General features: G+C 44.3%; 1 protein-coding gene across 7 annotated transcripts in view; it reads left to right on the forward strand.

Annotated features, from left to right (window-relative positions):
- The window catches only part of SLC13A3 (solute carrier family 13 member 3), a 121,409-nt gene that overhangs the window by 75,324 nt on the left and 28,582 nt on the right, over positions 1–17,503 (forward strand). For 6 of the 7 annotated variants that reach the window (XM_063634248.1, XM_063634249.1, XM_063634251.1 and 3 more), the window contains 5 exons: positions 5,493–5,559; positions 9,184–9,369; positions 12,905–13,030; positions 16,158–16,253; positions 17,266–17,370. In XM_063634248.1, the coding sequence (XP_063490318.1) occupies positions 5,493–5,559; positions 9,184–9,369; positions 12,905–13,030; positions 16,158–16,253; positions 17,266–17,370 (580 nt within the window). The remainder of the gene's footprint in view (positions 1–5,492; positions 5,560–9,183; positions 9,370–12,904; positions 13,031–16,157; positions 16,254–17,265; positions 17,371–17,503) is intronic. The other variant, XM_055266043.2, reaches the window with a different exon arrangement.

Here is a 17,503-nt window from a genome sequence, read left to right on the forward strand (position 1 = left end):
CTTGGAGACAGCCATAAGATTATAAATGTGAAAGTTCTCAGTCCTCTGGCCTGACACAAACTCAAGGATTGGTATGATGTGAATAAGACCCTACAGAAGCATCAAGCTTCTAATCAACTGGCAATTTCTGGACCCAGAGAAGTCTCTCTGGGGACTTTGCCCCACTGGCCTGTTTCCACGTGGTCTCTTGGGCCACTGAGGTCACAGGAAGCACAGGGGTGGGTCCCGTGTAAATGCCTAAGAGCTCTGCTCAGCACCAGGTTTCCAGTTTCATCTTCATGACTTTATCATCATCATCAGAAAATAATGCCTGGTATTAACTTTTCTTACATTACTAATCTCCATAAGGAAAAAGCAAAACTCCCTCCTTCCTGATCTTATATGATAAAGCTAATTACTGTTTAGAGTTCTGCATATATGAATACCCTCACTGCCTTATTTATAGCACATACAATCTCTTATCAGGGCTCTTCAACTCAGATGCAGAACAAACGGGGCCAGGCGGGGGCTGTGGCAAACTGGTGAGCTCAGTTTCCCTATCTGTAACCTCAGACAAGTTGCTGTCCACCCTGGCTGCATAAAGGAATCACCTGCACAGCACCCAGGTGGGAAGAGGGTAGAGTGAGCTAGCGATGGTGGGAACTGGGGGTCACCAAGTCAGAGTTCTTACTGTCTGGCCATCCCCTGGGGAGCAACTTTGCCCCCAACCTTAGTGTGCTATTAATAGTCCCTCGCTTCCTACTTCAGTGCCCTGGACCCTGGCCTCGTGCATGGCATGTGGACCTGTTCCCAGCACTCGTGCTCAGGGGCCCTCATCCCTATGGCCCAGGGCAGCTGATTCAACTTTCACCTTCAGTCCCCTGCAGGGGGTCAACAGGGCCAGCTCCAGGCACAGGAAAAATGACACAGCCAGCCACCATGGAATCCTGTTCCCTCATGGTACCAACGGTGTACCACGAGAGCAGCCCGTGGTGGGGAAAGGACTTCCCCAAACCGCGGGGCGAGACAAGGAATGTCCATATGGTTGTGTATGTGGCCTGACTTCCATGTGAAGGAAAATCCCATGTAAAAAAGAAAAAAAATAAAACTTTTTTCGTGTCTTGCTTGGGTTCCTTGAAGAGTGCCAATGGCCTTCACCAAAGACCCCAGGAATACACTAGTAATGAAACAAGCTGAGTTATCATTTACTGCAGTAGTGAGGGGACAGGGCACACATGCCATGAGCTACCCTGATTATTTCAGGAAGGGGGTGTTAAAAGGAACCCAGGACAGGATCTGGGCTGCAGGTTGGGCACTGAGAGAGACCAGAGGCAATTCTGAGCTGGGTAAGGAAGGAGCAATCACTCATTTAGCAAGAGAGAGGGATGTTGGGATTTTGAGGGTGACACAGCCACTTGCCCTTAGACAAGATTATGGAGAACAAATTGACCTGGCTCTGAGTGTCAGAATCATTCCCTACGCTCTGTTTTCTTCTTTCTCTGTGGTAACCCATATTTACTGAACTTTTGCTAGTACTCAGCTTCCTGTTAAATTCTTTCTCTCTTTTTTTTTTTGAGATGGCGTCTTGCTCTGTCACCCAGGATGGAGTGCAGTGGCATGATCATGGCTCACTGCAGCCTTGACCTCCCTTGCTCAAGCAATCCTCCCACCTCAGCCTCTTGAGTAGCTGGGACTACCCGGCTCTGTTGAAGCGTTTATATCAAGATTGACAAACCGTGGCCCTCCACATCCAGCCTACTGCTTGTTTCTTCTACAGACTGGGAGCTAAGAATAGTTTTCATATTTTTAAGTGGTTGAAATAAGTCAAAAGAAGAAAAGTGTTTTATGATGTGAAAAATTATATGATATTCAAATTTCAGCCCAGGCATGGTAGTTCACTTCTGTAATCCCAGGACTTTGGGAGGCCGAGGTGAGAGGATCGCTTGAGGCCCAGAGTTAGAGACCAGTCTGGGCAACATAGCAAGACCTCCTTTTTTACAAAAAAATACAGCAATTAGCTGGGCATGGTGGCACTTGCCTGTGGTCCCAGCTACTTGGGAGGCTGAGGTGGGAGGATCACTTGAGCCCGGGATGTTGAGGCCGTTGTGAGCTGTGATCGTGCCACTGCCCTCCAGCCTGGGCAACAGAGCGAGACCCTGTCTCAAAAAAAAAATTTTTTTTGATGTCCCCCAAATAAAAGTTTAGCCACACTCAAGCATTGATGTGTTGTCTGTGGCTGATTTTCTGCTCCTATGGCAGAGATGTTGTTATGACAGAGACCTCACGGCCCCCCAAAACCTAAAATGTTTACTATCTGGCTTTTTACAGAAGTCTGCTGATCCCTGCTTTTAATAGGTTAACTCTTTTTTTTTTTTTTTTTTTTTTTTTGAGACGGAGTTTTGCTCTTGTTGCCCAGGCTGGAGTGGTGTGCAATGGTGCTGTCTCAGCTCATCGTAACCTCCACCTCCTGGGTTCAAGCAATTCTCCTGCCTCAGCCTCCTGAGTAGTTGGGATTACAGGCATGCGCCACCATGCCTGGCTAATTTTGTATTTTTAGTGGAGACGGGGTTTCTCCATGTTGGTCAGGCTGGTCTCAAACTCCTGACCTCAGGTGATCCGCCCACCTCGGCTTCCCAAAGTGCTGGGATTACAGGCGTGAGTCACCACACCTGGCAGTAGATTAACTCTTTAATCCTCTTGACAATTCTAGAATGGTTACTTCCATTTTATGATTAAAGAACTGAGGTATAGGGAGATTAAGGGATGTACCCTAACCAGGGTTTCTCAACTTCATTACCAATGACATTTGGGTGGGATAATTCTTTGCTGGGGTGGGCTGAGCTGTGTATTGCAGGATGTTTAGCAGCATTTCTGGTCTCTAACTAATAGACGCCAGTAGTACTTTGCCCTTCCACCCAAGCTGTGATAACCAAAAATGCCCCCAGACATTGCCCAACATTTCCTGGGTACAGAATTGGCCCTCACTGGGAACCACTGACCTAAAGTCACATAGTAAGTGATGGAGCTAGGATTTGAAGCCAAGGCTGATGTGTTTGGCCACCAGCCACACACCCAACTCCCAGAGGTGAGTTATTTTACTCTTGGTGGTGGTTCCAGCTGCAGGAACATTTAATTCATTCTAATTTTCTTTTCTCCAAAACACTGTCAAAGGCTGCTGGGGAGTCTGGTCTGTCAAGCAGAGGAATAACTTTATTATTTTTGTGTGTTTGTTTTAAGAGACAAGGTCTTTCTCTGTTGCCCAAGGTGGAGTACGGTGGCATGATCATACCTCACTGCAGCCTCCAACTCCTGGGCTCAACTGATCCTCCACCTCAGCCTCTGGAGTGGTTGGGACCATAGGCATGCACCACCACACCCAGCTAATTTTTTGGAGAATGTGTTTTAGAGATGGAATCTGGCTCACGCTGGTTTCAAACTCTGGGCTCAAGCAATCCTCCTGCCTCAGCCTCCTGAGTAGCTGGGATTATAGGCATGAACCACCACACCTGACCAGAGAAATAACTTTAAAAACAAAGTTAGCTCCTGTCCTGAGCCTCCTCTGCTCAAATGCTACTCTAGTTCCTACCTGACTCAGAGGAGAAGCCACGGTCCTTCCTGTGAGCTCTGAGATCCCTGCATGATCCCACCCACTTCCTACCACCTCCACCCCCTGCCACTTCTCTTACCTTTCCTCCTCTTACTCTTCTCCTCCCTCTGGCCCCTGCAGCTCCACTGGCCTCCCCTCTGCTTCCTGGGTGTGCTCCCACCCCAGGGCCTTTGCACCTGCTCTTTCTTGCCCCAGATGTTTGCATGGCTCATCCCCTCACCTTCAGGTCTTGGTTCGAAGTCAAATTTTCCTTCTGTATCAGACTTTCTTTGAGCCTTGAAGAAGGCGTCTTACCCCAGGATGCCTGGCTCCTTCCCTGCCTTGTTCTTTTGCATGGCATGCATCTTCATTTGACATACTGCGTATGTTACTTAGTCATGTGTCGTCTGTCTCCCCCACCAGAAGATCAGCTCCATGAGGACATGGACTTTCATCTTTTGTCACTCAGTACCAGGTACATGACAGGTGCTCCATAGTGATTTGCTGATGGGTCAATTGGCTAGGGTTCATGTGCCCCAGCTGTGGCTCTGGGTTCCAAGTTTTACCAAGCTCTTATCTCAAAAGAAGAACTGAAACACGTCCACCACTTATTACTCTCAGCGTCTGTATGGTTACCAGCCAAATCCAGCCACCATCATCTTAGCTGGAAAATGCAACAGATCCAGAACTGGGCTCTCAGTTTCCATTTTTGCCCCTTCCCCTACGTCCATTTTCTCCGACCAGGCCCAGAGTTGTTTGTAAAATGTAAATCATATCATCTTGGGCATTAAATCCTGCAGGGGGTCCCCGTCCCTGATTTAGTTCCCGTTGGCCTTTCCCCACTCCGTCCCCACCCCTCATCTCCCCTAGGCCTTTCCTATACACCTCTTTCCCAGCACATGGGCTTCCACAGTTCTTCATCTCAGCCAAGCACCTCCTTACCGCCGGGCCTTTGCACTTGCTGTTCCTGTTTCCTTGCACCATCTCCCCAGGGCTCTTCATAGGATGGATTCCATTTTATCCTTGAGGTCTAAGATCCAAGGCCATCAGCACATAGTGTCTTCTCTGTTGAAGAGAGAGCCCACCTACTCCCCTCTCTGCTTTCCAGTCACACTGCCAAGCTCTATTTCCTCCATACATTTGTCCCTACCTAAAATTTTTTTTATTCATTTATTGCCTGTCTCCCCTTCTACAGTATGATCTCCATGGAAGCCAGGGGCCTTGTTCTATATTGTTCACAGAGTACCCTGAGAACATAGTCAATAGCACATAGTAGGTGCTCAATAAATACTTTTTGGATGAATGAATGAATGGACAATTGGGGTCGTCCAACCCATTGATGACTCATTACCAGTCACAGCTGGCCTTTCACAACTTTGGCAATGGCTGCTCAGGTAAGCCTAGGCTTGAGTTATGGGTTGTCAACAGCTCTGCAGCTAAACCCCTGCCAACAGGCCTGGGCACATCTTCACATATGGATGGTAGGACAGGAGGATAGAATGCTGAATGACTTTTCTTTTCTTTTTCCTTCCTTTCCTTTCCTTTTCTTTCTTCCTTCCTTCCTTTCCTTCTTTCCTTCCTTCTTTCCTTTCCTTTCTTCCTTCCTTCCTTCCCTCCCTCCCTCCCTCCCTCCCTCCTTCCTTCCTTCCTTCCTTCCGTCCTTCCTTCCTTTATTTCTTTCCCTCCTTTCCTTTCCTTTCCTTCCTCCATCTCTCTCTCCCTCCCTCCCTCCCCCTCTCTCCCTTCCTGTCTCTCCCTCTCTCCCTCTCTCCCTCTCTTCCTCTCTCTCTCTGTCTTTGTTTTTTGATTCAGTGAATAGTATAGGATCCTTGGCAAAGAAAGCATTCTTGACTGACTTCACGAGATTTGGGACACTTCTGTTCCATTCGCTACATTACACTAAAGACATCCTGCTCTTTCCTCCTAGCTGCTGTGCGAAGAAACGGCCTACACACTGTGCCCACGGAGATGCAGTTTCTCGCCAGCACAGAAGCGTAAGTTACTGATGAAATTCGTAGAGGACCCAGTGCTTGATTCAAGGAGACGATGAACAAGAATTCACTGCTGCAAACCATTTTCCTCCCATCCCTGAATTTTTCTACAAACGACCTAATGTCTAAGTTTCCACCATTCATCTCTGTGGCTTAAACATTAACCTCAACAGCCTCCTTTGAAAAAAATGCAGACATGGAAAGAGTAGGGCAGTACATTAAATCCCTAAAGATCTGGTGAGGTTGAGGATCACAGGTACTTTTCTCTTGAAAGAAGAGACCCAGAAGAGCAAGATAGCACAAACTGCATGACAGTCAAGGAGGACAGGGGTGCAGGCAGGGTTAACAGTCCATACAGACAAAAAAATACCTTATAAAACAATAGCAGCCCTTCACCCTACATGACTTGGAAAGCATCTTCACATTGATGTTGAAATCGCATTTAGTCTAGAGTATCCTTTGCATTATGGCAGTGTAGTTAAGATTATGGGATTTGGAGTCACAAACACCTGACTTGGAACTCTGGCTCTGCTCCATACTGGCTATGTGAAATAATGAGATAATGTAGATAGAGCAGATTGGCTGGACCTTACATGTCCAGATGTTAGCACTTGTTATTATGGCATCGTGATCTCAATATAACAGTGATGACACAACAGGGAGCCAAGCAATCTGCTCAAGGCAGTGCTGGGCATTGGTCCGGTCTATTTCATTCATTCGCTAATATTTATTGGGTGCTTACAATGAGCCAGGCACTATTCTAGGGATGGAGATACAGCAAGGAACAGACAGAAAGCCCAGCCCTTATGGGCTTACATTCTAGTGGCAAGAAACGGATAAGTGAATGTAATCCATGGTGTGCCAGGTGATTGATAAGCTTCAGAGGGAGATTAAAGCAGGAAAGAAGGTGGGGAAGGCGAGCTGGTAATTGGGAAGGGGCAGTTTGAATATGGGTGGTCAGGGAAGTCCTCACAAGAAGATCGTCCTTGAGCAAATCTCTGCAAGAGGTGGGGAGTGGTGGGGGTATCCATGGGAAGAGTGTCCTCAGCATGTGGACCAGCACGTGCAAAGCTCCTGAGAGGTCAAAGAGCAACCAGGAAGCCAGTGTGGCTGGAGCTGAGTGAATAAGTGAGCACATGGTAGGAGGTGGGGTCTGAGATTTGGCTTGGGTGGGAAGAGAGTGATGGTGGAGGACAGAGCATGTGGGACCTCATGAGCCATGGATATAACCTTGACTTTGAATGAGATGGGAGCTGATGGAGGTTTTAGCAGGAGAGGGGCATGATCTTATGCCTGTTTCATCCCACAGCCTGTGTGCCCTCTTGGCACCATGTCTGGGGGCTTTGAGTCTAACACTGAGTAGTGAGTTCTGTGACTGGTCCAGCCGCTCATGACTGTGTGGCCCGGAAATATGCTTTAAACATCTGCCTGTGCGGTGCTTGCACTGGGTCTGTTGCAAAACCCAGTCCTCACCCTCTGGAAGCCTACATCTGTTGGATGCAAACCCCTTCCTTTCTCTGGGCCTCAGTTTCCTCACCTGAACAAAAAAGTGGTTGCTCTAGATAAACTCTAGGGCCCTTTCTGCTTTTTCTCTTTTTGATACTCAGGATGGTTGGGGTCCCCAGGTCTGAGGGAGGCCACAGTTCTGGACCAGGCCTGCCACTCCTGAGAAGTCAGACCATGACGGTAGTTTCCACCTGCTTCTGGTCTTTGCCTTCCTGTCATACTGGAAATCAGCTACTCAGACCCCAGCTCATGTTCACATTGACCTCTGGGGAAGGCGTCCCTTATATAGTGATTCAGGCCAGAGGGTATTTGAATTATCTTTCCTTCTTTAAGTAAATATTTTTTCATTTTAATTTCCACTTTAATTTAAAAAAATTGATTTGTTACACAGAACACTTTTTTTAAAATCTTAATTTATCTTTTATTCAGATTCATTGAAGTATAGTTGACAAATAAAAATTATATATATTTAAGATATACAATGTAATGTTTTGATATATGGGCACATTGTGAAATGATTACCATAATCAAGCTCATTAACATATCTGTCAGTGCTATAGCAATTCTCAATTTCATTCACTTAGAAACAATTTACAATTGCATATGTCAAAAAATACTCTTAAAATAAAGGATAAATGCATTTAGCACCTCACTTCCAGAGGTAGATTATAACAGTTAAGTGAATACCATTCTAGACTATTTCTTGACAGACAGCTGTATACATAAATGCATTTTTACCGCGGTGGCTCATGCCTGTAATCCCAGTACTTTGGGAGGCCAAGGCCGGCAGATTACCTGAGGTCAGGAGTACAAGACCAGCTAGGCCAACATGGTGAAACCCTGTCTCTACAAAAATACAAAAATTAGCTGGGCATGATGGTGGGCACCTATAAACTCAGTTACTCGGGAGGCTGAGGCAGGAGAATCGCTTGAACCCGGGAGGCGGAGGTAGCAGTGAGCTGAGATCATGCCATTGCACTCTAGCCTGAGTGGCAAGAGTGAAGCTCTGTCTCAAAAAAAATAAATAAAAATAAATAATAAACAAAATAAAATAAAAATTGATAATGCTATATATGCTGTCTTGTAACCTGCTATTTCACTTTTTTTTCTTCATTTCAGTCTGTTTCCAAATACCTATTTTACTTAATGGAGAATAGCGGACATCATTTCACCTCAATAATGCCAACATTATGATCTTTTAATTATGTACTTAATAATTCTTAATTGCATTATTTCCCAAAACTCTTTAACTGTACAAGGAAAACAACCCAGAAAATAAAAAAGAAAAAAAATACGTAATTCCACTCCTGGGAAAGGTATCAAAACAACTTGCATGTATTTCTAGACTTTAAATATTCTTATATTCATGAAACATAGCTATTTCTTTATTTTTATTTCTTACTTATTAATTTTTTTTAGAGACAGGGTCTCACTCTGTCACCCAGGCTGGAGGGCAGTGGAGCAATCATAGCTCACTACAGCCTGAAACTTTTGGGCTCAATCAACTCTCCTGGCTCAGCCTTCCCAGTAGCTGGGACTACAGGTGCGTGCCACCATGCCCAGCTGATTTTTTAATTTTTTTATAGAGATGGGATCTCACTATATTGCCCAGGCTGGTCTCAAACTCGTGTCATCAAGCAATCCTTTTGCCTTGGTCTCCCAAAGTGTTGGAGTTATAGGAGTGAGCCACAACGCCTAGCTGAAACATGAGTATTTATAAAATAAAAAACTAAATAGAACTATGACATGCCTTTTCACTGTAGTTTGTGAATGGACAGCTCTCCTCTTAGTAAGCATCCATTTAATAGCTGCATTGCTGTTCCATCCAGGAAGAGAGTCATCTTTATTATCAGCCCCTTTTTGATGGACATTTAGACTGTTCTTCATTTAAATTATATTTAATGGCATGGTGAATTCCCTTGTACCCACACCTGAGACACTTGTCTATTTCTTTAGGATACATTCTTAGAGTAGAATATCTGAGCTGAAGAGTTGCACCTTGTTACAAATTACCTGTGCCAAATTACCCTCTAGAAAGATCACTTAGCTCCTCAACTCCTGGGCAGTCTGTGGCCTGTTCTCCATATGTTCTGAATGGCTTCTCTTTGGATTTGTTTAAAGCAAAGACCACCCTGGGGAGACAGAAGTTCCACTGGATCTGCCGGCTGACTCCAGGAAGGAGGATGAATATCGTGGGAACATCTGGAAGGGCTTCCTCATCTCCATACCCTACTCAGCCAGTATTGGGGGCACAGCCACACTCACGGGCACAGCCCCTAACCTCATCCTGCTTGGCCAGCTCAAGAGGTGAAAGCGAGAGTCCCCACCCGCAGGGAGGGTTCTGCTCCTCCCCTCCTCTTCCCTCCTTCATTCAATATCCAGGGAATGTGTATTGAGGGCCTTCTCTGGGCCAGGCTCTGGGAACACAGCAATGCACAAAATCCAGTGAGATCCCTGCCCTTGTGGAACTTCCATTCTGGCGGGAGAGACAGGCAATAAATGAAAAAGCAAATGAATATAAAATATATCTGTGTCATAAGTTAGGAAAAAAATACAGCAGGGAAAGAGGGTAGAAGTGAGGAGAGTGGGGTGCTAGTTTATGTAGGTTAGTCAAGGACACCGGTTCTCTCTGATGGGCTGACATTTGAGCAGAGACCTAGAAGGGAATGAGCCATGTGGACACAGGAGGGAAAGGCATTGCCGACAGTGGGGAGTAGCTCTTAAAGGGCTTGGAGGTGGAGCTGTTCCTGGGGAGGTTCAGGGACCAGCAAGAAAACTAGGGAGACGAAGAGCCTGGGGCAAAGGGAAGGTGAGAAGACAAAAGATTATAGCAGTAAGTGTTGTCTAAGGACTCCAGCTTTTCCTCCAAGTGAGATGGGGGTCATTGGAAAGGTGACAGCAGAGGAGTGACCCAGTGGGAGGCATGGGTCTGTGGCTGTCATGGCCCGAGAGAAACCTTCCAACCATAAGCAGGGTCCCCCAGTGGAGTGGGCTCTGCTGGGAGCTAAAGTCTCCCTACCCCTGGAAGTGGTCAGCAGTGACTGGGTGGCCGGTCAGGGCACGAGGATAAGAGAAAGATTTTCCAACTGCACAACTTGCTGTTCCCATTATTCTAAACCTCTGGTTTCTAATATTTTAAAACTTCAGTATTTGAAGATCCTGTCTCTAAGACTTTTAGGTTCCAGGATTCCGAGTCAGGGTTTCTAAGATTCCTTGCAGTGGAGATGTAGCATAGGTTCATTTAATTTACATAAATGCAAATGTAAGCATTTGGCCAACAAAGGACACCAAATAGTATTTGATATTCAACATGGCTGCAAATACTAGCTGACTTCTTTACCTGTTGCCCAACCAAAGAATCAAAAACCTGTGGGGATGAAGGGAGGCCCTGCTGATCTCCCTGAGAGAGGTTTGCTATGTGTGCAACCCTCAGTAACATACATGTGAGTAATTACAGGTATTTTCACAAGAGATTTTAGTACACCCATGTTTGGCCACATGTGCTGATTTTAAAACCTTAACCCCTGAGTGAGATGAATTGCCAATACATTCTCAGATTCCAAAATGCTTTGATTTTAAGATTTGATGATGGAAACCAGTGATTGTCAACCATGCACTGGGAGAGGTGAAAAAAAAAAAAAAAACGTCATAGGAGTATTTCACCAATTGATTTAAGCCCACTGAGTTTTACTGCAAACCTTAGATGTCTTTTTATCTCTATCCTTTAAACAAGGCTGACTGTGCCTTCTGGTTTTAGCTCAGTGACAGAAAAACCAGAAGCAAAGATGGTCCCACTTCAGGTGTGGGGAGGATCTAGGCTCAGCCCTTTAGTGTTCTGCCAAGGGGGAAGGTACGCATTTGGTATTAGGGTTTGCCGGGACCCATCCCCAGGGCTGGACAGGAAGATGTGGGCTCTGGGGATGAAGAGCAGAGCCTAGGTTGGGGATGGAGAGAATTGGAGGGGAGCAGTTGTCAAAGCGTTTTCAGGCTGCCTGCCTGCCCTGATGTGAGTAGGACTTTGTTCCAACCTGAAATGAAATTGGGGAAATTATATTTTTTTGTATGTCTATTTCATATTTATATTTTCTAAAATATATCTTATGTATATTTAAGTATGTAATATATATTAACATATAATACATAAAATATATAATATTAACATATATACAGTAAAAATATCAAATGTAGGATTTCAAGTAAATTACATGCAAATCTTATGCAACACCAGGGCTCAAATGTAGACCCTCTGGTGTAGGAAGAGGGGATTTAAAAGGAATGCTAGGTAATACGTGATTTTGATTCTCCAGCTGAGAACAGGAGAAGCCTGGGGAGACAGGAGAAGTGATTGCCCTGAGTAGTCCTTCGGCCCTTGTTGCCAAAATACATTTTATTGGTTTATTCTGATTATAAAATGATATTGGCACACTAAGGAACATTTGGAAAATGTAGAAAAAGAAGTTTGAAATATCTTCAATCCCACTGTCGATATTTTAACAGACTTTCTTCTAGACTTTTCTATGTCCATATGTTAAATGTGTATATATTTAACATTTTTGCCACTATGCTCTTAATACAGTTTTATAGTCTGATTTTATTATTAAAATTTTTTAGAAAACATAAATTTTAGTGACTATTATCTTATTTTGGGTGTACATACTTTAATCATAAGCATGGATTGTTTTCATTTTATAATTATTATTATTTTGCTATTAAAAATTATGTAACTGACCACACACTTGCTGATATTTTAATATTTTTAAAGCAATATTTTTATTTTGTCTAATTATAGAGGTATACTTATTCATTGTAGAAAATACAGGTAGAGAAAAAGAAGGAAATAAAAACCTCTTAGAATCCCACTATATAGAGTTTATTAATATTTTTGTTTGCTTATTTATTATACAATAACTGTTAACGTTTTGGTTTATTTACTTATTTACCTAGAAACGTCCGTGAGTGTCCACATACTTTTGTATACATCATTCCATAACTTCCTTTTCCTCTTTTCAATCTAGCACTTATATTCCTGACCACATTTCTGGTTGGTTGTTTTAAAGTTTATTTCTAGTAGTAGAATTTCTGGGTAAAAGGGTACGCACATTTTTAAGACTCTTACTGCATTTTACCAAATTCCTCTCCAGAAAAGAATATTCTGATAAACAAACATCAAGAATCTGCCTGTTTTTCCACATCTTCACCAGCACTGAGTGTTACTGCCCTTCATCCTTTCAGGCTTGATGATGTCTTAATGAAACTGAGATTGGACACTGTTCAGCAGAGAAAGAACTCATCGACATTACCATTGCCTTGACAAAATGGCCAGGGTCTTTGAGCATATGTGATAAGGAGGGCAAAGGTTTCAGCCTGCAGATGTGTTATGTTTGACTCCCACATTCATTAAAAACATTTTCATGAATTGCCAACATTTAAACATCACATAACTTCAAGTAAAACCCAAACCTGGGCTTACTGGCTCTGCACTCTTGCATGGCAGCCATGGGGGAGCAAATAGCAGCTGAGCCCTTTAAAGAGCAGGGCTTTCTTCAATTCAACAGGGCCCGGCCTGGCCTGGCCTGTTTCACTTACCTGTCTGGCCTCCAGGGGGCAGAGATTTTGACTGTAGGGCACCCATTGGTCCCACTAGGTCAGAAGCCAGCAGCCTCCAAAGAAGAGGAAGAAAGGGTGCTTCTATTAGAATAGGTGGAAAACACTGTTCCCAAGACTTCCATAAGACCCTCTCATTCCTCCTCCCCACTACTACTAGTACCGCCTGGTCCCCTCTCCCACTCCCAAAATGGGCATGGCTGCCCTTGGCCTGTTCTCATCTCCCGCTGTTCTCCAGTTTCTTTCCACAGTGTGACGTGGTGAATTTCGGCTCCTGGTTCATTTTTGCCTTCCCTCTTATGCTGTTGTTCGTGTTGGCAGGCTGGCTCTGGATCTCCTTCCTGTACGGGGGACTGAGCTTCAGGTACCTCTCATTTTCTTCTTGGCAGATAGAGTGGGGAAGCAGGGAATGGCATTTCTAACCTCAGTATCTGCCTATGAAAACTGAGGATGATTGTTATTTCATGTCATATTCTCATTTCTTTCTTTTATGTATGTATGTAGGTGTGTATATATGTATGTATGTATGTATGCATTTAGTTTTACAGACAGGATCTTGCTCTGTCGCCCAGGCTGTAGTGCAGTGGTGCAATCATAGCTCATTGCAGCCTCAATCTCCCAGGTTCAAGTGTTCCTCTGGCCTCAGCTTCCCAAGTAGCTGGGACTACAGGCGAGTGCCACTGTGCCTGGCTAATTTTTTTTTTTTTCAATTTTTTGTAGAGACAGGGTCTCACTACATTACCCAGGCTGGTCTCAAACTTCTGGCCTCAAGCGATCCTTCTTGTCTTGGCCTCTCAAAGCTCTGGGATTATAGGTGTGAGCCACCATGCTAGCCATATTCTCATTTCTTGACCTCCCAGGGATGTGAGGATTGAGAGGTGTGACCTGCCTGCCACACCCAGACCCTCTGTTGATGTCACATATTATTAATAATTATTAATAGTATTGTCTTTAAATAAGGTAAACGCTCTTGACCAGAGAAGAGGGGAGTGGACAATTTCCCATTTTATGGGGCCCTGATACAGAAGATAATTTGGGGTGGCATGAGGACAAAATACTAAATAACACCAAATCATATTATGGGAAATATGTCTTTATCAGCTCTCATCACTCAGTCTACTTACGTTGAGGAGAAAGTCTCAGTTGGGTGCTAAAGAAACCTTTAATATCTAACATTTCCAAATCAACCTCTAAACGAAGAAAGAGCAAGCTTCAGACCCAGAGGCTTGAGCCAGAAATGATATCTAGCCAAAATGTAATACTGGCACTTTGTTTTCCTGTATTTATTTTGCTTACTTCAATTCCTTTTTAATATGGCTATGTTAATTTGGATAGGCAACTCATATATATGCTTCTCAAAAATCAAAACAACGCTAAGAGGTATGCAGTGAGAACCCCTCTTCCCAACCATGGGCCTCTTCTGCCACGATATCCTCCCAAACAAGCATCCACTTTTATTGGTTTCCTGTGTAACCTTCCAGAGTTTTCTTAAGCAAATATGAGCAGACATAGATATCTTTTTCTAGTGACTGGCCTCCCTGACAGATTTTTGTTTTTTGTTTTATTTATTTATTTATTTATTTAGACAAAGTCTCATTCTGTCACCCAGGCTGGAGTGCAGTGGCACCATCTCGGAGTGCAACCTCCACCTCCCAAGTTCAGGCCATTCTCCTGCCTCAGCCTCCAGAGTAGCTGGGACTACAGGCTCTTGCCACCCTGCCTGGCTAATTTTTTGTGCCTTTTTTTTTTTTTTTTTTTTTTGGTAGAGAGAGGGGTTTACTCTGTTGGCCAGGCTGGTCTCAAACCTCAAGTGATCCACCCACCTTGGCCCCCCAAACAGCTGGGATTACAGGCATGAGCCACCCATGCCCAGCTGTTTTTTTATTTTTATTTTTATTTTTTTCTCTTTTACCTTGCAGCTCTAGCTCAAAGGAAGCAAGCATTTTTATAAGATACATTTCCAGAAGTGGGATTTCTGGATCAGAGAATAAACACGTTTTTATTTTGATAGATATTATCAAATCATTCTTCATAAAAATTTTACATGTTTCCTCTCCCATGCACAATATATGAGAGTGTCTGCTTCCTTGCAGCAAAGTGGATTTTTGTCAATCTGATAAGAGAAAAATAACGTGTTTATTTTATGAAGAGTAATTTTGGGCAACTTTTCATAGGTTTGGAAGCATATGACAAGTTTGTTCATAGGTATTTTCTTTCCTGTGAATTGTGAAACTGTGTGTTCGCATTTTTATATATTTTTTTCAAATGGGTTTTTGGTCTTGTTCTTACTAGTTTCTGGTACGCTTTATATTTTAGAAAGATGAGTACTTATTCTACAATAGAAGCTACATTTTTTTCCTGATTTGTCTTTTGGCTTTGCTTATGGTGCTTTTCTCCCTGTAGAATTGTTTTAATTTTTTTTCAATCTTTTCTCATATGGTTTCTGAAATTTCAATTACAGCTTAGAAAGGTTTTCCTAATGTAAGACTTATAAAAGAATAATCATACGTTTTCTTCTAGTATTATTTTTTTACATTTAAACCTCTGATCTATTTGGAGTTCATCCTTATGGTACAGTGTGAAGTTTGGATTCAACTTCACTTTTTTTTGTCCCAAATGGTCACCCAGTGTCCTAACACCATTTATGGACACACAACATTTTACTATTTTGATGAAGTCAAATTTATCTATCTTTTGTGGCTTGTGTTTTTGATGTCATATTGAAGAAACTGTTGCCTATTCCAAGGGCATGAAAATTTACCACTGCCCTTTCTTCTGAGAGTTTTATGGTTTTAACTCTAACCATATTATTCCAAGGCACATGAAACTTTGCCCCTGCCTTTTCTTCTGAGAGTGTGATGGCTTTAGCTCTAACATTTAGGTCTTCAATCCATTTTGGGTTTAATTTTGTATTTGGTGTGAGGTAGGGGTCCAGATTCATTCTTTTCCACATGGCTGTCCAGTTTTCCTAGCACCATTTGTTGAAAGGCTATTCCTTCCCCCACTATTCAGTCTTGGTACCCCTTTCAAAAATCAACCGGCCATAGATGGATGGGTTTATTTCTGGGCTCTCAATTCTGTTCCATTGATCTATATGTCTGATACCATTTACTGAATAGCCCATCTTTTCCACACCAATCTGAGATAGCAACTTTATCATAGAGTAAATTCCCATTTGTGATTGAGTCTGTGTCTAGACTTTCTGTTTTGTTCCATTAATTCCTGTGTTTATTCATGTGCCTGTTGGACCCACTCATGGATTTTAAGCCTGGTAGTCATATGATCAGATTCACATTTTTAAAGATCAACCAGGCTATATGTGGGGAGAACAACTGTAGCAAAGGAAGACAGTTGCAAGGAGACCAGCCATCAGGCAGTTGCAGCCTCCCGGACAGAGAGGATGTGGCTTGGTCAGGTGGTGGTGCTGGTTGTAGGTGAGAAGTTAGTTATACCTGCAGTGGCCACTCCTAACCTCCCACTTTCTGTTTCAGGGCCTGGAGGAAGAATAAATCTGAGATAAGAACCAATGCAGAAGATAGGGCTCGAGCTGTAATTCGGGAAGAATACCAGAACCTGGGGCCCATCAAGTATGTGGGGGTCCTTGGGTTGAGGAAAGAGCTGAGTATTAAACGCTCAGGAGAGCTTCCTCCTGGCCTGGCCCTGGGCCCATGGGGGCTGAGCTCCAGGGGAATTCCAGGACCCATGGCCTGGGAGCCTAGAGACAGAGGATGGGAGGTAGTTTACACAGTCAACCTCTTGCCGTGGTGCTGGGGTAGAAACCTGAGGACCAAAATGCCTCTCAGAGTGTACTTACAGTGGGATCTGCTACCTTCCACCCAAGGCACCATTTCCCTCCCGGTACGCAGAATACCTGACACTATCTCAGATGACTTCCGGAAACTTGTTTAATGCACATTTCCATATGGTGAAAATAACGGATTCAGTAGGCCTGTGTTCAAGGACCAGCTGTGCCACTCATGTCCTGTGTGGCTTTGGTCATGGCACTAACCCTCTCTGGGCCCTGCTCTCCAGTCTGTGAAATGGGTACATTGGGTAACTGTCTCCTATAATTCTTGGGGATCCACTCTTTCCACCTCCATCCACCCTCTCTCCAGGTCTGTCCCCTCTCTGTGTCTCTCCTTTCAGTGTAGACAGACTGTGTGTTTTTTCTGTCTCTCTCTCTCTCTCTCTCTCTCTCTCTCTCTATGAATGCTCCTCTTTCTCTTTGCCTACTGCATTTCTCTCTGTTTCTCTTCCTCTCTGCTTTTCAGACTGTGTCTCTGTTTCTCACTTTCTTGATTTTCTGTAGGACCCTGGTAAACTCCTGGTGATAATGAAACACGCAATTTCGGGGAGGGGGTGGCTTGAGGCTCAGGAAGGATCCTGAGGGAGAGTGGAAGTCCTAGGACAGGAGTCATTTACAGTCCATTGGCACCCCTCCCCTCACTCTGGGAACTCCCTGGGGAGTGGACGACTTCAGCTTTTTCAGAGGCAGAGCCTGGGCCCAGTCACTCCCAGTGGGCAGCTGCCTGAGCCTGTGCCTGCTGCGGTCTGCCTGAAACCCAGGGTCACCATCATGCCTGCATGTCTGTGCCACAGGTTTGCCGAACAGGCCGTTTTCATCCTTTTCTGCATGTTTGCCATCCTCCTCTTCACCCGGGACCCGAAGTTCATCCCTGGCTGGGCCAGCCTCTTCAATCCTGGGTGAGACTCTGGGGACCCACAGGGAGGAGTCCAACGGGAGGATTCTGGGCTGGGCCACCTGGAGCTGGACAGGCAGCAGTGCAGCTGGGGAGACACGCATCCAAGTTTCCATCTTTTGTCCCATATGATTATT

The sequence above is a fragment of the Symphalangus syndactylus genome, chromosome 24 (assembly GCF_028878055.3).
Source record: "Symphalangus syndactylus isolate Jambi chromosome 24, NHGRI_mSymSyn1-v2.1_pri, whole genome shotgun sequence".
Lineage (NCBI taxonomy): Eukaryota > Metazoa > Chordata > Mammalia > Primates > Hylobatidae > Symphalangus > Symphalangus syndactylus.